The sequence below is a fragment of the Columba livia genome, chromosome 5 (genome assembly GCF_036013475.1).
Source record: "Columba livia isolate bColLiv1 breed racing homer chromosome 5, bColLiv1.pat.W.v2, whole genome shotgun sequence".
NCBI classification, from domain to species: Eukaryota; Metazoa; Chordata; class Aves; order Columbiformes; family Columbidae; genus Columba; species Columba livia.
The window spans coordinates 52,598,425-52,626,121 of record NC_088606.1 but is presented as its reverse complement, the minus strand read 5'-3'; the positions used below and the strand labels follow the sequence as shown (position 1 = coordinate 52,626,121).

Here is a 27,697-nt window from a genome sequence, read left to right as displayed (position 1 = left end):
CCATGGAGCAAGTCCAAGATAAGTACATGCTTGCAGTTCTGTTTGAATGCAAATTTAGTAGTGAAAAATTGCTAATCATCATCTTTCAACTGATGAGTTTATTTCCTTACAGTGAGGAAAAACAATCAAAGAATGAGCCAGAGCCATTTAGAGAGCTGGACAGTTTAGCTACGGAGAGGACTCTGTTTTTTTCCAAGGAAGAAGACAGGTAAGTTTAAAACCATTAGTTAATACAACTTTTGCAACAACAGTCAAAGAACAGACACTTCTTGTGGATTAGTGACCAGCTAATAATCTAAGGGGCAGCTGAAGGACAACCAAAGTCATTACTCCTCAGAAACTGCTGTGCTCTCTGATTAGTGCTGTTGTTGCTCTCTAAAAGGAATACAAAAAATAAACGGGATATATCACTGTTAAAAGGAGACACAACTTTACTTGTTCTAAGCAGGTAGTTTCTCCAGAACAAGGAATCTGCTTAATACCTGGGGGATCGGAAGCATTTCCTGAGATACCCTTCAGCTCATGATGCCTGATACACATTGGATTTTGAAACTAAGCCCCTATCAGATTACTGAGCGGAGCAGAAAGAAGGTTCTCAGCAAAACCTTACGTTATTTGAGTGCATCACTACATACTTGCCCACAAAGGCAGCAATAGAAGTACTTGCAAACATCAATACCTGGGAATTTTATATTAAGGCAGCTTCCCACCATACTAGTGCTCTTCGTTTACGTTTTAAAAGATGGGCCCTGAGGAACCTGAAGTACAACAACAAACTTATGACAAAGAGGGACTGTTACGCAAACATGTAACTGAGCACAAAGATTTTGTCAGTTGCTCGTGGTCATGCATGCATCTGTGATTCAGAACTTCTGAATCCCATCCCATACCTCTGCCACATACTCATCATCAAACCCTGGGAGGCCACGAGGACTTAAGTCAGGATAGAAAGACTTTTGATTAGCACAAAGTCCTCTTAATGGCTAAATAGTGCTAAACAGCCACTTGTGTTGAGCATATGCTTCTCAAGGATCTGAAGAGAACTTCAGGAATATATGAACAACAGTGGTGAGGAAGCACCATCTGCAGTATGCAGTGCTGGACCAAGTCAGAGTTATCAGGTTCTGGTTTTACCTCTGACATTTAACTGCCAGTATATTGGAGAAAATAATTCATTCTTCTCTCTCCCTCCCTAACCTATAAAATAGGTGTAAAAGCATCTACCTCTTGGGAGCTATTTGTAAGCAATGTCATAAAGCACTTCCATATCCCAAGTGAAGTGTGGTTTGGTCATTACATTGTGCATTCCAGCTGCTATTATCTTAGCAATTTATTTTAACAAAGAGGCTCTCTTCTCCCAGATCTATTTCAGCATCTTACGGTAAAGCTGCAATTATCTGTTTATTTTATTAGCCTGTTACCATGGGAATGTATCTTATGATGTCATAAATTGAGAGGTATTACAGAATCAGGCACATAGAAAAGACTGGCTGTGAGAAGAAACTTTTCCTTGTAACAAATGTATTTAATAATTAGCAAGAATGTCAGGGGAAGGTAACACCAGTGAAGAGTCATTGTTTATTCTTTATGAGGTGAAATTTAAAAACATACCCTAGTGTGCACATCCTTCCTTAGAGATCACACCTCTCAGTGTCAGAATCACAAAATTAAAGATCCAATAACATCCCTAGCTTACACAGGAGTGCAATTTATGTGGAAACAAAGCTCCACACGAAGATCAGATTGCTATCAAATTCAGGCAACTTGCGTTTTCTACAGAGGATAGTTTCCATTGCCAATAGATAGCACTTCATGTTCCAAAACACAGCAAAACAACTGTAGAAGTAAAGGTCAAATTTCCCTTCAGTTACCAAAATACTTGCATAATTCCACAATAGTCAAATAATAAATAATATATGAGGCCAACTGTTTTTTGCTAAAAGGCTTCTATATTACTTTTTCTGCAATTTAATTTAATCATAAAGGGCAAGATGCCAGTGCTTACAGTTGCGTAAAGGGCTGAAGCATTCCTTCAGTAGTTCTCTCAGGCTTCTGCAAGGATAGTCAAGAAACACACACTTACTATGATCCAGCACTTTTGAGACTGCGTTGAAAAGAGGAATTGTTTAAAGTCAGAGCAACAACAAGAATTTCTGCATAAAAGCATTACTAGAAATTTTTAGACCCAAAATAATTAACAACTGATTCGAAAACTGCATTAGACATTTGATTTACTTTCCCATTATTTAGAAGAATGAAGAGCAATTAGTCCACTCCCAGCTCTCCTTGTGTGTTTGCATAGTGTTTGTACTATGTACACACTGAAGTTACAAATTAAATTAACGTAACAAAACTGAAATAACAAGAACATGCATTTAAGTCTGATATGACTTTGCTTTTCAAAATCTTCTTTTTGACTTGAAATACTTCTGCTATGTTAATGGGATCACTGACTTCTACAGCCTTCCTCCTTGCTATGCCCAGCTTCTGCCTGTTACAATCTTACAAGAAGATTGATATAGAGTAACACTGAGTCTATTTCTATGGACTAATTTTAGAAAATAATCACCAAGACTATATTCATTTTGTTTTGCAGAGGAAATGGTAAATTGGAAAAGCAGAACCCTTCTGAAAAAACAGCGTGGGCGACATTCATGTTTACTCGGTGGAGAAAATTCTGGAGTGCCCCTGTAACTGTATTTATGGGGAATGTTATAATGTACTTTGCTTTTCTGTTTCTATTTACTTATGTCCTTTTACTGGACTTTAAACCACCTCCACCTGAGGGTCCATCTGCTAAAGAAATTATACTTTACTTCTGGGTTTTTACCCTGGTCTTGGAAGAAATCCGACAGGTCAGTCATGTACAACACCTCAGTAATAACACAGTAAAAGTTAAGACAATATTTTGGATAGATTTACAATCTATATAACTGTACAAGCTTTCAAGTGTCAGTACAGTTTTGCACAGAAGAGCAATATAGAACTTACCTTACCCAGAACACTGCACCTCTCTCTCCTAGAGCAAGCTCTTTCTCCATCATATAAACCTGGAGCTTCACCTCTTGTTTTTCCATCCTGCTGTAGCCAAGTCAGGGGGGCAGCTAAGATTCAGGTGTCCTTCACTTCACAAAGTATCTCTCTCATTTCACTCCCCAGAACTAGGTCCTCCCACTACAAATAATGTAAATTGGAAGTTACATTCTACACCTGGAAACACATCAGACAACTCTACATCTTTTAAAAAGATTCTTCCCTGCTGGGGATTGTTTAAAAAAAAAAGAGTAAATGAATCAGATTATTTGTGTTTTTCCTAAAATGCTTCTCAGCTCAAAACATGAGTAGATCTCTTTTTGGTTTGCTTTTCTTAAAAAACAAAACAAACCCACAATCCCCCCGCCCCCACTTATCCATTACTCTCCAAGTTACTGGTTTTGGAATGTCCTCAGCTCAACAACGGAGATCATGTGTGAACAATGGTGCTAGTGTGTTGCCAACTGCATAAAGCTGTCCTCTTTAGACATGAAAAAGCAGTTGTAAACATTTACTCTGGAAGAACAAATAGGTGTTCATTATTTAAGAAATAGGGACAGTGCAGGGGATCCCGGTTTGTTACAATTTATTTGAAATTATGCAGGAAGGCTATAACCAGAGGAGGACATGGAAAATATTTGGATCAAAGTACATTTCATTATAAACCTGTAAAACATGAAGAGTGCCAGGCTAAAACCCAATTAAGAAACCCAACTCTTTGCCGAGATCATCAAATGTGCACTCACTGACAATTCTAGTATACAAAAGCCACACTGTTCCTGGTATTTAGACAGAAATGTATAGAAACTGAACTTTGACTGGAAGTTATTGTATTGTTTAACAGTCTGGATGCTGACAAAATTATAAATCAGGCCTCAAAAATGCTTAAGATTAATATCACAAGAATAAAAATATTTGATTTTTTTCTTTTTCATCCAATTTTTTAATTTTAAGACAGTAATCAGAGCTTATGTTTTCAAGCTGTTTTTTCCCTAGTGCACTAGGAATTTGGTTTTGTTCTTTGCAATGAAAGAGAAAAAAGGAAGAGGTATTACATTAAAACTCACAATGAAATAATGAAACTGGAAACAGATCAATATTGATGATTATTTCTCTTTTTCAGAGTTTCTATACAGATGAAGACACAAATTTAATGAAAAAATTTAAACTATATGTGGAGGATAACTGGAATAAATGTGATATGGTGACCATCTTCCTCTTCATAATTGGGGTAACCTGCAGGTATGTATCTGTTCCCTGTGATGTGGTAGCAGGGGTTATGTATGTCAGCTGACAGAAGAGTCTCATGGGCACGAAAGGAGAGGCTATAACATTTACTTTTACAAGCTTTGAAACATGTTTCTGCAATAAAAGCCTCTAAAATTCTGTGGAAACACAGAAGTTGCTCCAGAGACCAAAAAAAATACATGGTGGTGTATTCAAACACATATACAGGGAAGCTTTACTTTTTGTTTGTTTTTGCCAATCACTTTTAGTCAATGTATAATATTTTTATTTAAAAAAAAAAAAAACACAAAACCTCATTGAAGCCCAGACAGAGAATACATTGTCCCCCCATCTTCCAGCTATTTCTCATGAATATACAGACATTATGTTACACTGCTCTTAACTGCTTATGCAACCAGAGCTCTGAAGCCCTTGCCTTTTCCTAACTAGGCTATGCCTGAAAACTGAGTATAATATTTGAGAAAATGCTTCTCCCAAGTGCTTGCTGAGATCTGATATTTCATTTCTTATGTTCTGCAGGATGCTGAACTCGACTTTTCAAGCTGGCCGTACAATACTTGCCATTGATTTTATGGTGTTTACACTTAGACTTATACATATTTTTGCAATTCACAAACAACTTGGACCAAAGATCATCATTGTGGAAAGGATGGTGAGTGCTCAGTCTCTCTCAGGCAAATACTCATGCTTTCTTAAAAACTGAGAGTATAAATTCTTTACAAAGGAAATCAGTTTATAGTCTATCTTTATTGTCATATTTTTAAGGCTTGTCATTTTAAATACATTCCCTTCTTTATCATGAGCATTAGATGAAATAAGTTTGAAATAGATCCTTGCAAAGAGCTCTATAGTATAATAAGTTAGTCACCATTTACTAATCCTTCTACCTTACCTAATCATTTAACCTCAGATCTGGCAAATGAAGAGTGGAGTGTCTTTGACTTACTGCTGTTCCTCCTGCTTTATAAGCTGTGTGCATTCAGAGCAAAGACCTCAGACAGATGACAGGCCATTTACAGAAGGGCACGGCATTTACTGAATGACTCTGCTCCGCTTGGGGAAAGAGATTGTTATTCGCAAGTAGTGTGAAAATAAAATTCTGGAAAAAAAGGATAATTGCACGTTGCCCACAGGAGTTATTCTTGTATTTTGTAACTCCAAGTTACAATGAAAACACATTAGTACTTTGTGAGCATATGTTGGAAAATGTTGATAAAAGATTTTTATTTATTACCACTCTCCGTCAGGAAATGAGACATTAGGAATACAGTTACTGTGCTTGGGTATGTTGAAGTAGCTTTTTATTTAGGCATGTTAATCCTCTAGGCCAATTAGCTCAGGGTAACTGATTAAGAGAAGTTCGTCTAATTGTAAGTGCTATTATAGAATCTACAAATATTTGATTTGTGACTCACAGCAGAGCTCAGTAAAAGCCCTCCAGTCTAAACAAGCCTATATATTGAATAAACATAACTACCAACTATTTGGATTTGTCTACAAATGCAATAACTGGAACTCTAACATGACATTTGCTTGGAGTAGCAAAAAGGTAAATGGCAAGTAAATATTTGTTCTTGAACATTATCTAGCTTACAGCATTAGTAGACTTTTACTGTAAGAGCACAAGTCAGATCTCCAGTTCCTAACCCTTCCTTACTACATACCAAACTAAACCAGGGCCTGGAACAGGTATGGTGATGTGTCTACCGTGCTGGCAGCTGAAGTCATGTGAGATAACACAGAGATTAAGAAGATGCAAATGAGAACATTAACAGCAGCCTAGACAAAACCATACAATGGAACCTTTCATCTTCCCCCATCCAAGCCAACCCAATGCCTTACCTTTACTAGTTCAATGTTGAACCTTACAACAAATGAAAGAACAGTGAAAGTTACTTCAGTCAATATTTCCAGACTCGCCACCACTCTCTCTTAACTACATCACAGTTACAGTCCTGCAGCATTGCTGAATTTTAAATCATCCAGAAAATAAAACAGATTGGTGAAAGTCAGAGAGACATAGGCTATATCTTGCCTAGCTTAGATGCCTTCTTTCTTAAGAGAACTCCAAGTAACCTCCTGGAGGTCTGAAATGTCTATGCTTTTGGGTAACTGCAGAATCCAGTAATCTAATTGAAATGTATCTACAGTCCCTAATGAACTCTGTCAGATTAGATGGGAAGAGGATGAAGTGTTCCTCTTCCACTAGGGAAAAATTATTGCACTTGAAATACTTATTAGGCCTTTCTTTTTTTCAAGTGTTTTAGGATTCAATTACTTCTGCTTCTGTAGAGAAACACAATGTTTAAAAGCAGAAAGTTCTGAAAACAGTCCCTCAGATGCATTACTTAGCTTGAAAACCCAAGACAGAAGCTACCTGATCCTGCAGCGTCTGCTGTATCAGTGTTCAGTAATTCACCAGTGAGCACCGGCTGTTGCCAGGATTCACTGCTGCAGCAGAACTCTTGTAATTCACAGTAAAGCAGTCGATGGTAGCGAGATCTCACCAAAAATCTGGATTTTAAATTTATAATGAGATTCACTTAAAAGGTAAAATGTGTTTCATTTTTAAATGTTAGATGATTGAAAAGCACGGTTTTAATTTAAAATATGTCTTTATCTAAGCAAGCTGTCAAAGAAAAAACAGCAAACGAAGAGTATAGTGTTAAAACATGTCTTTATCTAAACGAGCTGTCAAAGAAAAATGCTGATTACAGGCCAAGAGCAATATGATAACAGCAAGGTCAAGAGAGGAATTCTGTACATGGAACAGTGTCCTATTCCACCTCCTTTAGCCTAAACAAGCTTGTAAAGAAACAGAATTATTTAGGCCATTTTCATATAGAAAGACTACTGTTCTCTGATTATATTATTACAGTCACCTCTCCTCCTTTTCTCCCCTCTCCCTCTCTTTTTTAGATGAAGGATGTTTTCTTCTTTCTGTTTTTCTTGAGCGTGTGGCTTATTGCCTATGGTGTGACAACTCAAGCTCTGCTTCATCCCGATGACAGCCGAGTGGAATGGATATTCAGAAGGGTGCTTTATCGTCCCTACCTTCAAATATTTGGCCAGATTCCACTGGATGAAATAGACAGTGAGGAAATTTCTTTCCGCCCTAACTTGGCCATTTTTGAATGCACACTTCCGATTAGAGCCTGGAATTCCTTCCCAGTATTGTTTCTTTTTTTTTTGTCCTACAGGCCAAAGCTTTCACATTACCATGATATAAATAGTGTATTTGCAAAGAGATAACGTGCAGCATGGAATTACATTAGAGCATAAGGGCTGGCCGTATTTAGACAAGCTGTCTGAAATATTCACACAAGGATTTGCAGTTTTAAAGGCTGGCATACCTTTTTCACTTCAATCCATTTCTCTCCAGTTGAACCTAGACCCAGATAACCCTGTGTAAACTGAAATAATAGCACCTCCATACATTTTGGCAGTAGTTTAATGTGACAGTGTTAAAGCAGTACAGCTCTGCCCATAAGCAAACACTTATGTTTTAGAATAAATATTCCTCTAGAGAATTTGTATTGACTCTGGAGGTAAAGCTACCCAAATCAAATAAAGCTAGTAATTGCGTATGTGCAAAATTTCAAACAAAACAACATGAAAATAATCACAACACATGGAAATACTTGGACATAAAGGTTCAGAAGGCAGCATTTCTGATAGGTAAGAAGGTAAAATACAGGTCATCTCCCAGAGAATTCTGAAGTAATGCCACAGCATTAGCCAGAATAACAGTGCTAAATGTCAGTGGCAATATTGAAGTAGGATCCAAGCTTGAGGAAATATGGGTGGAACCAAAAAAATCCCATAGATCGATGCAAACCAGTAAACATTCTTTCGAGTTCACTCTGCTTAATAAGAAAAAGCATATGCCTTAAAAAAGCCAAAAAAGTCTGAATGAGACAAGAGAGTAGGGGTGTGATTTATGTCAGTTAACCTTAAATGTCCATGGTGTAAGCATGCACAGCACAACCAGACATTCTTATTTCCATTAAAGTAATTGGAGAGAAAAAAGTATTTCTGGAATAGGATTCATCTCACTTGGAAACAGGTCAGATGTAACATCCCCTAGAAATATGTTTCTCTCTATCGAGACTCCAAAGGATAAATATCTGCTTAAAATATAGAGAAAAAAAGAATTAATTACACAGGTAACTTCCAGAAGGGAGTCATTTGTCCTTGGGCCCTCTGGGGCTTATTCTGTTTAAGATCTTTATGAAACATACAGAAAAGGAGATGGGTAATAAGGAGGACAAAGTTTGCTGACGAAACCACATTACTGGGTAGTAAAGACTAAAGCTGACACCAAAGAGTTGCAGAGGACCCTCATGAGTGCTAAATCATCAAATAAAATTCAGTGAAGATAAATATACCGTAATGCACTTGGTGAAAGCAGTCCCAGCTGTGATGAACTTTGATTTAAGTGCATGCTCTAAGGAATATGATTGTGGGGTTATCCATGACAGTGTGGAAAAGACTACAAGAGTGAGGACTGCAAAGACACAATTATGTAGGGAAACACAACTGCTAAATACTCAAGGGCAGATTGACTTTGGGAACTCAAAACTAACCTATAAAGGATACAGCTTTTGCAATACAATCCCCCTTTGCTGAATGTTACTAAAAAGCCTGTTGTGACAGCCACTGGAGGTGTGCATTCTCCTAAAGTTGCGAACTTCTCGCATATTAAAGCACCATCTCTTCATGTACATGGCATGTTACGCTTTCACAAAATGAAAGACATTGGATATTAATTCACATAAATGATCTTTCAACTGCAAGAGCAAGCTCAGGAGCTCAAGCAGTCAAAGAACTGTCCTTATAGGTTTGAGACCTGTATTTACGGTCCTGCTAGACCGCATAAAAATACTACCACAATATTGGGTTTAAGCTTTTAATGTTTGTAAAATATTCAGAACAAGATTATGCTGCTGTTTGTATGCAGCCAAGATTAAATCTCATTTTTGTAATTAACATCATGATTGTCCTTGATTTGTATCTTAACATGAAAGGTACTAAATATACACATCCATCCATGTCACTAGTTCTTAAGAAAAGACATGTTTAGAGATACTAATTCAATTTTTATTTGCATTGTAATAGCTATGAAATGCAGCACTTCAGACCTCAGGAATCATTTGTAATTCTTGCCATTCTTTGTTGAAAGCCAGAGATTCTGCTCACCCAAATGCAAAGCTTTTGTCTCCACTCTAAGAAATGCACGTGGCAGTAAGATTTGTCAAAACTATTATTTCTCTGTCTTCCTTTGCAGCATCACGAATGTATCCCAGGAACTGCACGTTTAATCCACTGCAGATTCTGCAGGAGAACTCACCGTCGTGTCCCAACAGCTATGCCAACTGGCTTGTCATACTTCTGTTGGTCATCTTCCTACTGGTCACAAATGTTCTCCTCATGAATCTCCTGATTGCTATGTTCAGGTAAGAGCGATTTCTGTAGGAATCAAGACGGAGGCTGCAAAGGTGAAACTGAATGCCCACATTTACTACATTGCTGTTCGCTGTTCCTGTTGAATACACTAGTAATTTTCCTAATTAATATTATTTGGGGAGAGATAGATAGATAGATAGATAGACAGATAAATAGATAAGCTTCTGTGATTATATAGTTCCTAAGTTCTCCTCATCCTTACTCTAGCCCCATTAAAGACAAGAAGCCTCTTTTACTGCTAAAATTCAATTAAACATGCATAGGAGGATTTGGATCCCTGGCTGTGCTGCAGCACAAGTCTGCAGGTGCAAAGCAGCAGCAGCAGTGTAAACTGGATAATCTGCAGATAGGAGAAATGCTTGATGTCACCACAGCTAATAATGATTCATTTGGCTGGAGAACTGACATGGCATGTTTGCTGATGTTGCCTGAGTGAAATGGAATTACTTTTCTTTTAAAAAAAACCTAACGTATTTTTTAACGTTTGAAGACTGCAACTGCCATTATTTTAATATCTAAGAATTTGCATAAACTTTAGATTAAACTAACACTACTTGCTGAACTTGCTGTTCCTTTTTTAAAGTAAGTGTGGGACTAAAATTTGTAATAATAAGCTTTAGCTTGTTGAGGTAGAAACAGTTATATACTTTTTTTCCCCCCCATAAATACAGCTACACTTTTCAAGTTGTTCAGGGCAATGCAGACATTTTCTGGAAAATTCAGCGCTACAACCTGATTGTTGAATATCACGGCCGGCCTGCCTTAGCACCACCATTTATCATTATTAACCACATAACTCTGGTTGTCAGAAGAATCTTCAACAAAATGGAACATAAAAAAGAACATCTGGGTGAGTTGTTAACAAGCATCCAGCAACTGGAGACCCTGACACTCCCCTAGAACATTCTGCATACGCAAAGCAGAAGAGCAATTAAGATTTCCTTAAGCCAAGAGGCACAATTTATTTTTGACAAAGAGTGCCAGGAGAGTACAAATGAAAAATTAAGGCTTATAATGTATCCTGTACTATATAGTGTTTCCCACAATGCATTTCTTTATGCACCATAGTTACTACAACCAAGGTGTCAATATAAAACTGGTTAAAGGGGTTTGATTCCTGACCACACAACAATGGATAGGTTTAATGAATAATGACTAGTTATTTCATTTTCTCCTGAATTTTAGTAATTATTAAGTACAGACAACTCTAAAAACATACGCCAAGTCTAAAAATCTACTAGGATCAGTGGAATTCCCTAGTACAGAGACATGGAAAGAGAGCGAGCACACTTAGAGAAATGGTGCTCCCTTAAATGTTATCGGTAAAAAGGCAGATGAAGTTCAGCTAATTACAGAAGGCATTTGAGGGCTTCCTATAGTGATTTCAAACTTGGCCCATCTAGTTTAATAGTGTCTGATAATAAACCTATTTACTCCTCATGCACAGGCAAATAATGGGCTATTAAAGCATAATGGACCTGGCTATTAAAGCATACTGCCCAAGATTCTTAATTTTTTAAAATTTTTTCTTTTCCCGTAAGAAAACAAGTACCTGCCTGCTCAGGTTATGCATTCAGCAGTGTTTGGAGCATGCAGCCAAGTGTGCCCTTTTACCAGTTTTCAGGAAGATACAAAACTAGCATGTTACATTAAAAATATGCCTGTGAAATTGAGGTCTGTTGTTGGCTGTGACACTTGACAACAACAAGCTTTATATTTCAAGGTGAAGGAATTTTTTCAGGTTTTCCTCCTATTTATGATTGTCCTAATAAAGAAGATTAGATGATAAACTGCATCTGAACATAAAGCTCTGCTTGTTAAACAATTTGGGGCTAAAATATATCGTAAGTCCCAGACAGGTTGTAAATGAGTTTGAATGGTACGACAGATACTGGTCCGTGCTGTTCTTTAGAAAACTCATATCCAACTACCAAAAAGATCTATTGCCTTCCATCACAAGAAAAACAGGAGAAAATACTTATTTTATACTGTATTTTCATAACATGACACTCCTGCAATGGCAAGACTCCATTTAGCTTTAGCATAGCAGCCTTCCACTACTAGTATAAGAGAAAAGGAAGTAAAATATAATTCTTAATTTCTTTATTTTTTTTTCTCCTACAGAAAGAGATCTTCCAGTTGGGCTCGATCAAAAAATCATAACATGGGAGCTCATGCAAAAAGAAAAATATCTTGGAAACCTTGAACAAGAAAGGAAGGAAAGCAATGAAGAAAGGCTGAAAGCCACATCTAATAAGTATGTTATTCTGGCCCACAATAGTTATACATTCCAAGTCTTCAGCTTTGCATGAGATAAACATTCAGGTGCTTCTAAAGCTTATATGAAGAGTCCAACAAGAATGCAGTTAGACAGTATGCAGTCCGTGAAAAATGCGAGAAGTCAACATCACTACAATATTAGACGAGTTTTTGGCATTCTTGATGTACAATTACAGGGCTGTAATCTCCAGCCAAATCCGCAGTCAAGGTCATTGACAATAATTTTCATAGAGAAATGGTGGAAGAATAGTTCCTTTCCTACAATGCAGTGCATGTCCTTCCATCCCCGTAAAAATAAAACGTAGACTTTTGAATTAGACTTTTGAATGGAAGTTTAGGATATCTTGAATTACCTCCAGTCCACAGATGCAGAACAACTCTGTAGTTACATAGCATAAAGCCATAAAGTTTTCCACAATAAATTAATGATATTGTCTCTAAAATTGTATTTAATTAAGTCTCCATCTAAATACTTCTCTATTTTCCCACTAGGAATACCACTTAAATTGGTTTAGCATTCTAAAGAAATAATTTAGAAAATGCTAAGTTATTATTCAGAGGTTTATTCTGAATGAGTAAATGTTTACTTTGTGTCTTTAAATTATACAGAAAATAGTTATATGCAGGGAAAACAAACATCTAAGGCAAAACTGAAAGCTAGACAGCAAAGCCTTCTTTAAAGTAGCTTTTATCACCTGTTTCAGCTGTTGCCTCTTATGATATAACTGACTATTATCATTAGAAAGTTCCATGGAAATGTTCTTGTGCCATTTTCTTTCTGTGCTGTCTTTCAAAATAAAACTCCCATCTGTCTAACTCACAGAATGGCTGGAGCCCAGAACAGCGTACTTGAGTATGTTCCTGGAAAATACTCTTCTAATCTACATAAACTCTTAATTCATAATAATTTCAAATTATTCTGTTGGCACTAACTTTATTCTCATAAGCAGGTCACTGACAAATCGTAGGAATGAGAGCTCAGTTGCTGAGATCAAGCAATATATATGTGTACAAATGCTTTCAAATAAAGGACACAATTATATTCTTTCTAGCTTTGCACCTAAAAAGCTTTCAAGGTGGTACATTGTAGATGAAGTTACTGCTTGGAAGGGAAGAGTCAGGATTAGTCAGGCCTCACAGTATTTCTGGTACAGCAGAGCCAGAGACTGGAAGAGATTTAGATGAATACCCCTATACCCATGGCTTTTTATTTTTGCTGTTAGGTGGTAGCAGTGTGTATTTCAAAGCTTATGACACCCTCAGAAAGTGATTCTTTGAACTTTGCATTGAACCAGACCCAAAATGCATTAGACCCATCCAGCAGCAGTTTTTTCACATAGACCTGAACAGAACTTGACCTGTTAGAAGAAAGTTTGAAAGAGCAGTTAGGACAAAGCAGAGAGGGATTGGAGAAGCCTACGCAGAATCGGGTGCTAAGAATAAGGAACTGATGGCAGAAGAGGTAAAGGATGCAGAAAGCATGCGGACAATACATCACATTGGAGGCACTAGATGGAAGTTCTCTGCACAGCCACTTTGGACTGCATAGAAGGGATTTAAATGTCAAACCAGTTTCCAAATATGAAACCTCATCTAAGTTTTAAGTGGCTCATCTCCCAGGATCAGTCTACATTTGGTACAGATGGGACATTAGTGGCTGGAGGGACAGAGCTGGACCTAAGACTCCTTTCTGCTGTCCTTCATTTCCACATCAGCTGGGGCTGAGTGGCCCTTGCCAGGAGCTGAACAGCTGCTGATACCTGTGAGGGTTTATCCCGAGTCCCTGGGCAACAAGTGCATGAGAGTGTCCCAGAAGTGCTGTTCTGTTTGATAAATACTTGCAGGAACACCTCAAAAGGACAAAACTTTTAGGGGGCTCTGGGATGTCTCAGCAGCACAGAACTGCAAGTGAGGGGTCATAGCTCTAGCAAGTGATGTGGTTTTTGTGTTTTAGGATTTCTTCTGAGGTCTTTCCTTTTATTTTTTTTTTTTGCTCAGCGTGTCTGCTTTGTTTCCACAGGGTGGATAATTTGTCCAAATATTTTAGTGGTTTGAAAGAACAAGAAAAGCGATTTAAAGTTATGGAAGCCCAGGTAAGTCGTATTTTTCTATGCATTTATATCAGCTTGTTTCTCCCATGTTTCTCTCATTTAATGGTGGTTTGGCAGACCCTCTTTAGGGATTAAGGGAAAGATAAACGGATCTGCGGTATTATTTCACTTTCCTGATTGTTTTCTCTCTTGTGATATACGTATGTAAAGAAACATTTCTCACCTCCAGTAGAAAGAATACAGCATTTCTTGCTCATTTTGCTAGTCTACTTGACAAGTGTTTATTTCCTTCATTAAGGAAATTCTTCATTTTCCCCCCTCCAATCCTTTCCTTCACCCAACCTTTTCCTTCTTTAAAACTGACCACTTGGAATATATTATACCCATATTCTGTCTGATGTGACCTAGACTAATCTTCTTGGACATCAGCTTTTCTAATTTTCTTAGATACCAGATACCAGCTTCTCAAAGGGAGTGTCTAACACACAAATGTGAAGTATAAATAATAGAAGGAAATTGTATCTTGAGCTTTTGATGACAAAACCTTGAAATATAAACAAACTTTTTTTAAACAGTCTGAAAATGCTCAGCATTACCGTGTGCTACATAGCACAACAGTTATTGTTTTCTTTGTGCCTAGAACTCTCCAGTGTAATTTTGGCCTCACTGAAAGTTCCTTATCTAAATAGTGCCACTGCAGTTTCCCTCTCCTTTCTTATCCATTTTATGGCTTCCTGAAAAAAAGTCATGCTATTCAGTGAACAATGTTGACACCAAATACAGGTCCAACAGGAACACACAAGAAATGCTTTAACAAGTTTGTGCCAGCTTGAGATAATGCAATATTAGGTATTTAATACAAATTTTCCTCTTCCTTTAATACAAAACTTCCTCTAAGACAGTTCAACTATTTCTAAAAAAAATTTAAAAAAGTGGTATTTCTGATGCTGCTTCAGTGTGCTGCCTAGATTGTCTTTCCTGCAAATTTAAGAATGGGTAGAGCGCTACAAAAATTAGCTGATGAAGAAATCACTACATATTTTGTAGATTTGCTACTGTACAGCTGTTATCTCCTCAATGGCAGAAGTTCTAACCCAAACCAACCTCTTGTGCAACCAACCAGCTTCAAACTACTCATGTAAGTATTGGAAACAATAATGGAAACGCTAATTCATACGGCTGAACAATTTAGTCAAAAAATGCAAGGAAAAAAAAGATTGGAAAAGAACCACATAGGGAGGTGAAGGAGGTACAGAGGAATATACCTAAAGATAATGGGAATATAAACAAGGAGCAGAATATTCATACTTCAGAATGAAAAAAATACCTTTTGTGAAGTATATTTAAAAGGCTTATGGAAAGAACTATCACTTAGTGTGGGTTAGAATGATCTCACCCAACCTTTTAAGGATGTAAGCAGCATTTGTCAAAATTATTGTGTCTGGGTGGTTTCTTGAGTCAGTAAGATAGAACTACCAAAGTATTACCAAAACATTTATTATGGATAACAAGTCATTTAAAAAAAAAACAAGCGAGCCTCCTACTTTGTTTTAATCAACACAGCTCATTTGCCTACAGAGCTGGAAATATTTATGTCAGTTAAAAATCTTGTCCTGCGTCCCAGGGCTCCACCGTTTGGCATTTAAAACATCAGAGACAGAAACAGATTATTTGTCAGCCACCACAGGATATCCAACACAATAAAGATTTTGGATCTTCTTCTATCTATTGCATAAAAATATCTCCAAAACCCATAAACTGAACACATATATACTATATGGGAAAAAGAAGTAGCTGCAAACTCAGCAAATTTGTGATATGACAGGACCTCACTCAGACTCAAACTAACCTCAAAATTGACGTAATTCTGTTAGAAGCTTATAAAACACATATGTAAATTGCTTCATTATCAACATTCCAGTAAGAAAAAACATCCTGTAGCATGTTCCCCAGACATTTTAATAACTGTAATTGCATAAAAATCAGAAACTTAAATAGTTGGAAAAAATAAGGGAAAAACCTGTTTCTGTCGTTTACTGAGCAAATGCAAAATGGTAGAATCTACAGTATCTTTTTACCTTGGATTATTTTCAACTTTTGAAAGTTTGTTAGGTAATTACTATTATGTGCCCATTGTCCTAAGGCTTTTAAACAAGCACATGGCTTTTACAATCCTATTAGGTGTGATGAATGCAAACACAGACACGCCTTTGCCAGGAAGAAAAGAAGAGTGTGCAGATCAGTCCAAGAGTGACATCACATTCATTGATAATTAAATTACACTCTCATTTCTTCAGATTAAACCTTTTGTCCTACTGAACTACTATAGAAATAAAATCCGAATCTCACAAAAGCCTCAAAGCCTTTATACCAAGCACTATCAATGCCTGACACTACTGAGATTTCTTGGTCTTCCTCCTTCAATTTCTTGGGCTTTCTTCCCTCCTGCTCTTATATTGTTTGGTCCTTTGTCCAAAACTCCATTCCACAAATCACACTAAAAACTTTCTTCTCCAGGGCAACTCTCCCACCTTTAGAAATTACAACCTGCCTTCTGTTCTCCAAATACCACACCCTCAGTCCAACGTCACATTGCTCATTTCCACATTTCTCTGTTCAAGGGAGCCTCCCTTTAGAAGGGTGATCATTTATGCACTTAAAAACAAGCCGCTTCCTTGGCCAAGAAAGCAAGCTCATATTTCTGAGTTGCTTGGAAAGGAAAACAAGAAATAGTTTCCACAGGAAAGGGCCTGGAACACTGAACTATTACAATCCATACAGTTCCTGGAGTTCTTACAACCCTCGAATGATTGCACTTACCATCTTCTTCTCACGCTGCCTTCGGTGTTGTTCCTTTGCTGGTATTCCTTCTTGAGGGCTCCTCACTCAGCCCCAGAAACTGGAATCTCATGGCATGGTCCTCAAGTGTGCAGTGCCTTGCAGCGGCTTTCCAAACACAACAGAGGTGACCCTCCTGCAGTCACACCAACCCCCACACAACTGCGGCCAGCTTGCTGCTGTTAAAGGAAGCTTTGTGTGTCACGCCACATAGAACGCTGCATCTACACCTTAGCAGTTTTCTGACTGCATTTTGCTTTTCTCTCTCAAAGGTCAGGAAAAAAAAAAATCACTTAAGAGATTTTAAAGCAAGAATGCGTAGCAACAATTATTCTACAAACTAAGAATTCAAACCGTCATTTTTTGATTACTTCAACTGGCACATACATTTGTAGCATACAAAGGTTAGATGCTTTAATAAAATTTTGTATGAAAAGATGCACCAATAAAATGAATATTACTATCATGCTTTAAAAGTAAATTTCTTTGGAATAATATAAACAGCATCAGAAGGGAGAAATGTTGGGTTGTGGTCTTTCTTACACTGATAAGCTTCAAATGAACTTAATTTCCTCATGCATATAACACCACTTCTATGCAATGTAAGTGTTTGTTGTGCAAACACTTTCTCTGTTACCAGAGGCAGAAAATAAGAAATCTCAGATATGATAAAAATACTTTTCTGATATGAGTCTTTTATTAATAATCTTGTTATGATATCCTCATAAAATAGGCAATTGTCCAATCTATTCAGCTGTGCCCCAGACCTCAGTGACGCCATTAACAGTGATGGGATTTTGGTACTGTCCTAGCTGCTCTTCACCCTAGACAAGCAGCAGTTACAAACCAGTAACATTCTACATTCTTTGTTAGGAAATAATGCATATCATACAACCAGCACGTCCTGCTCTCGGCAGCAGCTTCTATTCTGAAATGGCACACTAATTATCCACTGGAAACCAAAATCTAGCTATTCGGAACTGTTATGTCCTACTCACATGCACTGGATCAACTGATTTATTTAGCAATGACCCATTAATTAATGTGCATTGAACTGTATACTCACAAGAAAATACATTCAGCTTTTACAATTTAAAAGGTGAATTCCAAAAGATGGAGCAATAGTATTCTTTTTACATTGTTTTCTGCTGCCAAATGATTCATCTGTTCAAACACAAAGACCCAAATGATTTGCTCCTATCAGTCAATTATTGATAATGTGCTGACACCTTCAGAGAAGAAGTAACCTCCTCAAATATCCATCAGGGTTTGAGCAAGCACAGTCTAGCAGGAAGAAGTGCAAATTTTAAAGAAGTATTCTTTCACTACATGGTTAATAATACTAACATTGGGCTTGGTTTATTTAGAAAACTGGCAAAAAAAAAGTCAGTCCAAACTGACCTGAACTAATTTGAGTTTCAAATCATATAACCTTTCTTTTAACCTTATTTGTAAAATTTATTAACATTCTGTGTGAAGAACTACTATATTTGACATACATTACAATGTGATTCATCCTATGAGGCGATTCATCCTATGAGGTGATTCTCTATATAGTATAAAATGACTGAAAATGTTAAAAAATGTGCATTTTAGAACCTAAAATATAAGACTTGAGGAACAAGTTACCAGAGGGTAAGCTTAGAGTAACGTTCTAGAAGATTTTCAAGACAATTCTTAAAGCAAATAAACTGAGTATTTGTTAAAACTCTTATCACTGCACTAATCAGCAGGGTTCAAAGAGATAAAGAAACCAAGCTACAACTGAAAGTTTATTGAATCCCAAAGAACAAAAAAAACACCCAGTTCTGGTGTAAATCCTCTCATTCCCACCAAATCCACACACTGAACCAATGTGGAAGCAGTGCCACCTGGAAAGGACACATAAATATGCAGGCCCGGAATCATCACATCACAGCCTACCAGTATGAGGAAAAGCTGCTGCCCAACTTGACAACTGAAGCTGTTGCAAATTCTGATCTACACTGAACATGGTGGGACTCTGCTGATGCCACCCTGAAGGTGTCTTCACCAGGATGTATCCAGAGTGGTACCTCTGCACAGGAAACATTGTTTTTTTAAAATTTTTGTCATGTAACACAAAATAAGGTAAATATTAAGCCCACCTTAAAAAAAAAAATATTAGTTTTGCTAGCTCCCACCTGGGCCCTCTAAACTCATGATTGGGCATCACTGTGCTTTCACTCTCAATGGCAATGAGGGAAGGATGTGTCTATCTATTTTAAGTCTTCCTCCCTGGGACAGAGCCAGGAGAAATCACATCTAGTGAAAGACTAGGCTTGATTTTCATTGTTTAAAAATCTCTGCATAATGAGCTCATCATCCTTGTTCCAATAATCTATAGGATTTGGGAACTGCTCTAAATTTGGGTGTTAGTAGGAAGCCTTGCAGTCTTTTAGCTAATACATCTTTTTCTTTGGCCCTCAGGGCTACTTCAGCTCCAGAGGAAGCTCCTGGGAGCAGCTCGAGCAAAGAAAGCGCACTTTTTTCTCCCCTGCCAGAGTGCAACTATCCTGTGCCCACAGAACTTCTCACGAACAAAGAGTCTGGAGTGTATTTTAGGTAGCTTAATTTCTAACAACATAAAATATTCTTGATGGCTACAATGCAAACCATTAGACAAAAAGGTACCACATGGTTTCCAGACCAGAAAAAAAAAAAAAAAAAGAGAAAAAACCAAACATATCCAAAGACAGCACAAGTCCTTGGATTGTCTCCAATGTGCTCCAGCCTTTAGGATTCTTCCTCCTCCCCTTCATCATCTACTTTAGGTCGGAAATTCTTCCTATTTTTCTTCTTACTGCAATGGAATCCAACTGTTTCCACCCGTGGCTCTTCACCTGCACCACTAAACCTTGCACTAAGCTTACTGTCTGTATTCAGGTCCCCCGCCGTCAAACACTCGTCCTCTTCTGTTGCCTTTCCACTTGCACTATTTAAGTGCCCCAGTTCTATCTTATCCTCTTCCCTCAAGTCATCAGACTTCTTAAGAGATTTTCCTTTCGGATCTGCTGTCACATGTTTCTTGTCATCCTCCCATGCTGATGTTTTCTTTTCCAGTCCATCAACACCCCTTTTTGTAGGTTTGGTGAAGACAATCCTCCCAGCTCCACAGCTGGAAGGGTCCTGGTTGAAGTATGGGGTGTAGCTATGTTGGGCAGCTGAGCTTTGTTCCTCCCCTCTTTTCTTCAAACCCTCTAGAAATTCCATGGCCACTGCTCTGTTAGTCTTGTCACTAGATTCTGAAACTCCATCCAGGCTGTATTTGGTCCAGCGCTCTGGGTGTGCAACATAGTCAGGCACTGCAGGAGTAGTTTTGGAAGCGTGCACTGGCTTGGCCTGCTTGCCCAGGCTTTCTGGAACCGTGTTACTTGACCCTGTGGCTGGAGGCAATGGACGCTTAAACCTTCCGTCAACAACATTATCTTCAGGCATTGACGGCACAGATAACTTGGCTGCCTCTTCCAGGCAATCAAAAATGCTCTGGCTACGGAGGGAGAACGTAGAACTCATGCCCCTCAGATGGAACGGCTGGACAGGAGATCTTTGACTGCTGTTTGAGGAGTCAGGGGTTTCCCTTGATCTGTGATCCCCATCACCTACAGATGGCTCCTCTGGAGATATTGTATCAACTTCTGCTTCATCCGCTAAGCCCAAATCATCAGAATCAGAATCGCTGAGTGACACTGTGTCTGAAGGCAGAACTCCTTCATAGTCTGTGGCACCACCAGCCACTATTCCCAGAAAGGGTTCACCTGCATCCTGATCTCCCATCTTTGAGCTGTTGCTCCACTGAGGTCGCTCACATAGGCCCAGGAACAGCTGCAAGTATGGTTTTCCAAATGTCCAGCAAGTTTAAGGCCTAGAATACAATGGTGCAGAAAAATTCAACTGTGAATGGAGAACCAAGTGGTTCTGTGATTCTGTGTCATGCAATGCAATTATTACTGCAATATCACAAGCAGCTGTATTTCAGGGATTACTAGGCAATTTGAAATGAAAACATTATCTAAGGAATCAATGCACATTAAAAATAAAGACTTGCACAAGACTCAATACAAGAATATGAAGTAATTAAAAATCAAGTTGCACACCAAATTTATTTAAAGGTTACGGCAGGTCCAGTAACTAAAAGATGAACATAACGTTTTTGAGCTAATCTGAATGTCCCATACCTGTCTTACACATCTTCCAAGAGACAGCAATGACCTCTCCAAATTACACCTTGCATTTATCATACTGTATAAACCCACAAAAACACATCCTAACCTCTCACACTTTATCTTGGCTATTACGATCCTTTGTTGCATTAGCCACTGTACCTCCTATCGCAACAATCATCATGTTCTGCCTATTATAAAGGACACTGTCACTGATTGAGGTCACTGTCAGAGAAGCCGCAAAAATATCAGGGTTACAGCTGCAGGATTGCTTTCAAGTGACACAGTACAAGCTCCGTTCCTTCCTTGGGTTTAAGCTCTCACGTCAGTACTAGATTCCTGGAATCACAAAATGAGCCAGCTCAAGAAATCAGTCCTACTGGATTAAGAAAACTAATTGCACTTGCCATGTGTCTGCACGGAAACAAGGGGAGGCTGCAACCAAGGGTCTGCTAGAGCTGGCCCTTCACTCAATAAAAAGACTGTGATTTGAAGCCTGATTTGCACTAGCAGCTGGAACATCTGATTCAGTCTGCCACCTGCTCGAAGGGAACCTTGCAGAACAGAGGCAGCTGATGATCACACTGGCGCTCGCTGGGCAATCAGAAATAGAACTGGCAAACACACACCTCAGTTCAGCTTGCAAAAACGTGAATTGCAGAAACAGTTCTAATATATTATTAGAATAAGCTCAACTAACCTAATTATAGGTTTTTCTGAAATGATGCAGTAAACAGACATAGAATCTGTTAGTCACTCACTTTCTCTTGAGACTGAGTCAGCTTCCCTCCTGAGGGTCAATTAAAGCCACCAAAGATCTCAGCACTTCCAGCCTAGAAAACAAACATTTCCATCAAGACACTGGAAATGTAGTTTTAAAAATAATTCCTTCCCCCTGAATCATCCAAAGCTGTTTCTAAATCAGACACAAACTCTTGCTAGTATAAAAGTCTGCAGATATTCCTGGTTTTTTGCCAAAAGAACAACACATAGCCTAATAATATTTACTCAGTCTCCACATTGACATTGCCAACCTTATTCTGTAGAACAAGAGAGAGGTTTTAAAAAAATAGACCTGTAATTTGCATGTGCAGCAAACCATTACTAAATTAACAGTACTAACTGCAGCTAAGAAAATATAAAATAAGTTATGCATTGCAACTATGAAATGCTGTGAAAAAAGAGACCATGGATACCACAGAGGCATGTTTTCAAAGAAAGGACATATTCACAGTTAGGGACAGAATTTCATGAGACATTAAAACATACAGAAACTTCTGAAGTATTCAACAGACCGAGTGCTGTGTAAAGTCTGTCTGTCTTTGACAAAAGGGATCTGATGACTGCTTTTGAAAGCACTGCCCTCAGTGTAACCCCTAAATAGGAAACAATAATCTGAAAATCATATATTCTTCTGCTTGGTTTCATAACACAAAAAAGTAATGACTATAACCTAGAAGAGATATTGAAGCGCATAACTGACTACTAAAACAGCTGTTTTCAGATGGCAGCATAAGCGTTCACAGACTGTGAACTGGTGTATACCATATCTGAGGGCAGCTACACAAAAAGGAAGAATTTTGCTCCTAAGTAAATGTTTTAGCCCTAACAGCATTAGTAGCCAAGCATACTGACCCTTACAGCACACCAGAAAGACTCATAGGTTTGTTATGGTGACGTGATCCCAGCACACCTCAGACAGGATGGTGTCTCTATGGATGGTAAGGTTCCCATTGGACTCTTCCATCCCGGTCTTATCAAACAGGCCCTGTGTGTCCTCCTGCAGCCTGTGACAAAAAAGAGATTCCAGCCGCTCCACACCACGGCCAAGAGCAGGGTGTCCCCAGCACAGGGACAGCACTGCAGCAGCCTGCCAGCAACCCCTGCCAACCAGAGCACAGTCCAACGGGACGGTGCCCACAGCGGCTGCTGGGCCAGGAAAGAGGGCAGCAGCCCCCGGAGCCCGGCTCACACCCCCAGGGAGCACCCTGCCCAGGGAGGGGGAACCACTGAGCCCAAGGTCTTGCCCAACACCAGGTGCAGCCCACAGCCCCAGCCGTCCCGCCTGCCCGCCCGGGGCCCAGCTCCCTTCCCCGGGCCGGGATCATGTTGGATACAACCCCCCTGCACCCCCACAGGCCTCTGCACCCCAGGGGCTGACACCCTCCTCCAGCCCCACACCCTTCTCTTCACGATCTGTGGTGCCCGGGGCGCCCCTTCCACCGCCCCCCACTCCCGCTCGGGGCCGCGCACGGAGGCCACCGGCGTACCGCCACCTCCGGGCACACAGCGCGAACGGCGGGGAAGGGGGAGGGAATCACCCCGTACCCCGACACAACATGGGCCCAACGCCTCCTCACGGCAGCCGCCCGCCTTTCCCGCCTCTCCCCTCCGCCGGCAGCCGCGGCCACGGCGCCGCACGGGGCGCGCTGGGACATTGAGTCCCCACCAGCGGCCTCGGGGCGGCAGCGCCCGCTGGCGAGACTACAACTCCCGGCAGGCAAAGCGGCGCGGAAATGGCGGGAAGCCGGAGGCCCCGCACCGCCTCTCTCCTGTGCGTCCCGGGAGTTGTAGTCGGCCGCTTTCCCCGGCGGGGGACATTTTAGGAGCCGGGACGTTGGGGGAATACCACGGGCTTGCCGCGAAACGATGCCGGGGGCACTACAGGTCCCAAGGCGCCCGCCATTTTGCAGCTTGTGAGGAGATGGAGAGGAGCTGGCGCGGCCGCCGGCGCGGGGGCGGGTTCGGGTTCGGGTTCGGGCCGCTGGTGGTGCCCGCGGCCGGGAGTGACCGCGCTGGCTCCGCCGCCGCGGTGGCTGAGCCTCCATGGCCGCCCACGAACACTCTGGAGGAAAACATGGCAGGCAGAGCTTGTTTTCTCATCAGGAAAGCACGGCTTGGCCACAATGAAGACTACAGAAGAATGTCTGCTTCTTTTTTCTTTTATTTTTAAAAATTTGTATTCTAACCAGAAATCCCCAAGTCACTTGGAACATAAAACCACTATCCATCAAAAAAAAAAAGAGGCGAGTTTCCATTTTCAGTCCCCCCATAACATTTTTTGTATGAGCATCAAGAAGTGGAAACCTGTCTGAAAATGTTTTACTGCTGTTGGCCAAAGATGCCCGATTCCCTCCCACTGCCTTTTAGCAAAAAGTTTAAATTTTCAGTGGAATTGTATTTCCGAAGTGGCTTCAATATTTAGCTGGTTTACCCCGTGTTAAGGAAAAAGCAGAGGTGAGGTTTGCCGTGCTTGTCCCCACGCTTTCCCTGGCTCGGGCTCCTGCTGCCTTGCCTGGCCATGGGGCTTCACCGTTAAATTAAATCAATACCTGCAAAGGGCCTGAACCTCTAAAGATTGCACCTTTACCTCTTCAGATGACCCCGCTCTGAGGAATTTGCCATAGGCCTTGAGTATAAACAAAGCTTATCTATGCCCTTGTTTTGCAACAAAAGAAGAAATTACCACGTAGTGCCACTTTGTACAATTTTAGTGGCGCTTCTCAGCCCTTCTGCATCCCCGGCTGCTTTGCCGAGGGCTGTGCTGGAGCTCAGGCTGCACCCGCAGCGAGGAGCTTTCACTGGATCCTTCCAAGCGGGGCCTCACCCGAGTCCCCCATTATATAAACTGCAGCCACTTCATTTACATTGTCAGTTTTTAAATACATACTTTCGCTTGCTGGAGTGTTGCTAACTACAGTAATTTATGAGATGAGGGCTGTGTTTGGAACACATTTGGCAGCAATGATGAGGTTAGCGCAAAATGTCTTCCATCTGGCTGGAGTCGTGCTCTAGTTTTAAAACAACAGCTCTAGAGGTGTTTCCCCGTTTGGTGATCCTATTTTTTTTAATGCATACACATATGGTAGTACAGTCACACGCATTCAAATGGGTTTGTGGCTGGAGGGAGGAGGAAAGGAAAAGATGAGTCTTCTGGTAGGTGAGCAGGAGAGGATCGCAGGAGTAGTGAACAGGCAAAGGGAGACAAGAGTAAACCACGGGTGAAGGCTGCCAGTGCTGTGTAACACTGTTCAGGGTGTCAGGGTGTCCTGGTTTTGGCTGTGATAAAGTTAGTTTTCTTCCTAGTAGCTGGCATAGTGCTGTGTTTTGGATCGAGTGTGAGAATAATGTTGATAATACTTTGATTCCTGCCAAGTGGTGCTTACACTAAGCCAAGGACTTTTCAGCTTCTCATACTGCCCTGCCCATTGCGGGGACTGGGGATGCACAAGAAGTTGGGGAGGGCTCAGCCAGGGCAGCTGTCCCCAGCTGACCAAAGGGACATTCCATACCATATGATGTCATGCTCAGTATGTAAACTGGGGGGAAAGTTAGCCGGGGGGCTGCTGCTTAGGAACTGGGAGACCATTGCTTGGTGGGTAGTGAACAATTGCATCATGCATAGTTTGTTTTATATGTTCTGTTATTATTATTCTCCCTCCCCCCCCCTTTCTGTCGTATTAAACTGTCTTTATCTTAACCCATTAGCTTTATCTTTTTTCATTGTTTTCTCCCCTCTCCTACTTGGGGGGGGAGTGAGCAGGCAGCTGTGTGTGGTGTTTAGCTGCTTGTCATGTTAAACCACAACACAGGGACATGCCAGGAGCAAGTTTCTGAGGGCAATAAGGAGGAGGCAAGAAGAGGATGTGAAGTAAGTAGTGGCATGTCCCGTTTCTGTAAGGCTGGTGACAAGCAGTGTACACCATAAATGGATGCAAACAATGTTGCTCTTTTGTTTTGAACCCTGGCTCAGTGCTAGACTAGGGGCTCAGAGGGGCAGAAGAGGGCAATACCACCTCCACTCTCTCCATCACCTGTAGATGTGGGTGCCATCAGAGACAAGCCCCATTCCACCATTTCCAGAGGCCAGGAGGTCTAATTTTTTGCCTGGATGCCGTGTATGTTGATGGCCAAGGTCACCTTCACAAGCTGACTCTACCCTTTTCCTCCTTCTTTTTGCAGAAGATTTATTACTGCAGACTGCGGAGAGCTGAGGATGAGCTTCTTTTTCTCTGGTGACTGAGGACAAGACACTTTGCAGCGGTGGATATGCTGGTGTGTTGGGATTTTCACTATTGCTTGGCGACAGCAGAAATAAAAATAATGAGTCAGACTCTGAAGACGAACAGATGGTAAAGTGTTTTCCCTCGCCGGCATGAACTAAGGTGGCTTGAAGAGGGGTGGGGGGCTGGGAGGGGGTGGGGGCTGGAAGGTGGCCTGAGCTGCAGCGCGGGACATTGTCCAAGCCAGCGGACATATCCGGTGCGGGGGTGCGAGGGGCTGGCTCCTTCACAGAGATGGCCCCACAGCTCTGCGGGAAGCCAGTGCATCCCCATGTGTGGGGGCAGTGCGTGCAAACGCATACCCGTCTCAGCCCTGCTACTGGGCGCCGGGTCCTCCTTTCTTGCAAAGAAATCTGTCATTTGGCCATCATCTGAAAACTGTTTCTGCTGCTCACTGGCAGCGCCTGCTGCTTCTGCACTCAGAGCCTGGGGGTAGGCGCCTGGCAGGGACTGCTGGCTCCCCTCCCTGCGGCTATAGGAAAGTGGCAGGAGATTCCCTAACAGCTGCCCAGGTCCTGCAAGCCAGACAGTGATCGGATGCATTGTGACCATCTCCTGTGTCTGGAAGGAATAGGGAATTTAGGCTGTTCTGGCCACACGCAGCTGATGCTGGAGCTCCTGAGGGGAGGCAGAGAAGGGAGTATTTTCCTGGCACGCAAAAGAGCAAAAGCACAGTAGTGACCACCACATCCTTCTCTGCTGGGAGAAGGCAGTCACACCAAGCCAGAATAGGTACAGGCTGAAGGAAATCATTTGGGTTACCCTTTCCCATTTGCAGGAAGGAAAGCCTGTTCATGGCCTTGAAATCCCCCATGGGGTGAGTTTCCAGGATTCAGTACTTGGCACTGCCTCTCCTCTACACCAAGCTTCACTTACCTGTTTTACTTTGCACTTTCCTTGGGGCCTGGCTTACCTGCTAAGCAGGTTAGATTTATTCCAGTGTTGTTTACCAATGTTGGTGCTTTTTCCCCATAAGGTAACTGCATAAAATTAGCTCCTGTGGAGTGAGTTTTAATACAGGCAGGTTATGAAGGTCTTAATCAACTTGATTCTTCACAATAACAGTATTATTGCTGGCCTGGAGAGGACGTGCAGGGAGAACTCACAACCCCTTTTCTGTTAGAGTCACCACATGTGTAGGAGGGAACTGAAAGAGTTTAAAAGCAAAATTAATACTCTGCAATTATTTGGAATTTTAAAAAGAAACAAAAACAGTTAAGGGTCTCTGTTCATTTACAATTTAGCTACAGAATGTATGTACTAAAAACCTTTTCTCCTACTTCTTGCTTCATTGTTTTTCTTTCCTGTCATTTGCCCCAGTGTGCCCGACACTAACAGCAGTAGCAAAGGGCTGAAACATGTCGTTGGAACCAGCTGAGGGCCTTGACGTGAACATTAAGGAAAAACCCCAAACCACTAAACCCTAAAACTCTCCAAACCTTGTTAGAACATGAACTATAGGAGATTCATTAACCAGCATGACTTTGTAGCCCCCACAGGGCTTTGCATTTAACACCAGTAACCCTTGCTGGAGGAA

The 27,697-nt window shown here is 40.7% G+C and overlaps 2 protein-coding genes across 11 annotated transcripts in view; one reads left to right on the top strand and one right to left on the bottom strand.

Annotated features, from left to right (window-relative positions):
* TRPM5 (transient receptor potential cation channel subfamily M member 5) overlaps positions 1-16,900 on the top strand; it is a 53,046-nt gene extending 36,146 nt beyond the window's left edge. For both annotated transcript variants that reach the window (XM_005499247.3, XM_065065173.1), the window contains 11 exons: positions 113-208; positions 2,597-2,855; positions 4,157-4,275; positions 4,801-4,933; positions 7,201-7,375; positions 9,569-9,737; positions 10,419-10,597; positions 11,872-12,004; positions 14,048-14,120; positions 15,126-15,216; positions 16,260-16,900. In XM_005499247.3, the coding sequence (XP_005499304.1) occupies positions 113-208; positions 2,597-2,855; positions 4,157-4,275; positions 4,801-4,933; positions 7,201-7,375; positions 9,569-9,737; positions 10,419-10,597; positions 11,872-12,004; positions 14,048-14,120; positions 15,126-15,216; positions 16,260-16,354 (1,522 nt within the window). In that variant the 3' untranslated portion in view covers positions 16,355-16,900. The remainder of the gene's footprint in view (positions 1-112; positions 209-2,596; positions 2,856-4,156; positions 4,276-4,800; positions 4,934-7,200; positions 7,376-9,568; positions 9,738-10,418; positions 10,598-11,871; positions 12,005-14,047; positions 14,121-15,125; positions 15,217-16,259) is intronic.
* A 691-nt stretch (positions 16,901-17,591) lies between these two features.
* On the bottom strand, positions 17,592-23,590 carry TSSC4 (tumor suppressing subtransferable candidate 4). Of its 9 annotated transcripts, none has more exons than XM_065065180.1 (4): positions 23,426-23,590; positions 22,733-22,884; positions 21,859-21,930; positions 17,592-20,799 (listed from the first exon to the last, which is right to left on the bottom strand). In XM_065065180.1, the coding sequence occupies exon 4, from the start codon at positions 20,709-20,711 to the stop codon at positions 19,671-19,673; it is 1,041 nt and encodes a 346-aa protein (XP_064921252.1). In that variant the 5' UTR covers positions 20,712-20,799; positions 21,859-21,930; positions 22,733-22,884; positions 23,426-23,590; the 3' UTR covers positions 17,592-19,670. The 9 variants fall into 9 exon arrangements, with proteins under 9 accessions (XP_064921252.1, XP_064921255.1, XP_021155329.2 ...); XM_065065183.1 differs by having other exon boundaries at positions 22,791-22,884; positions 23,426-23,569; XM_021299654.2 differs by having other exon boundaries at positions 23,368-23,517.
* Between the last annotated feature and the right edge of the window lie 4,107 nt (positions 23,591-27,697).

Bases quoted from the DNA above. Each gene is read 5' to 3' on its own strand.
- TSSC4 (XM_065065180.1), bottom strand. From the start codon at position 20,711: ATGGGAGATCAGGATGCAGGTGAACCCTTTCTGGGAATAGTGGCTGGT.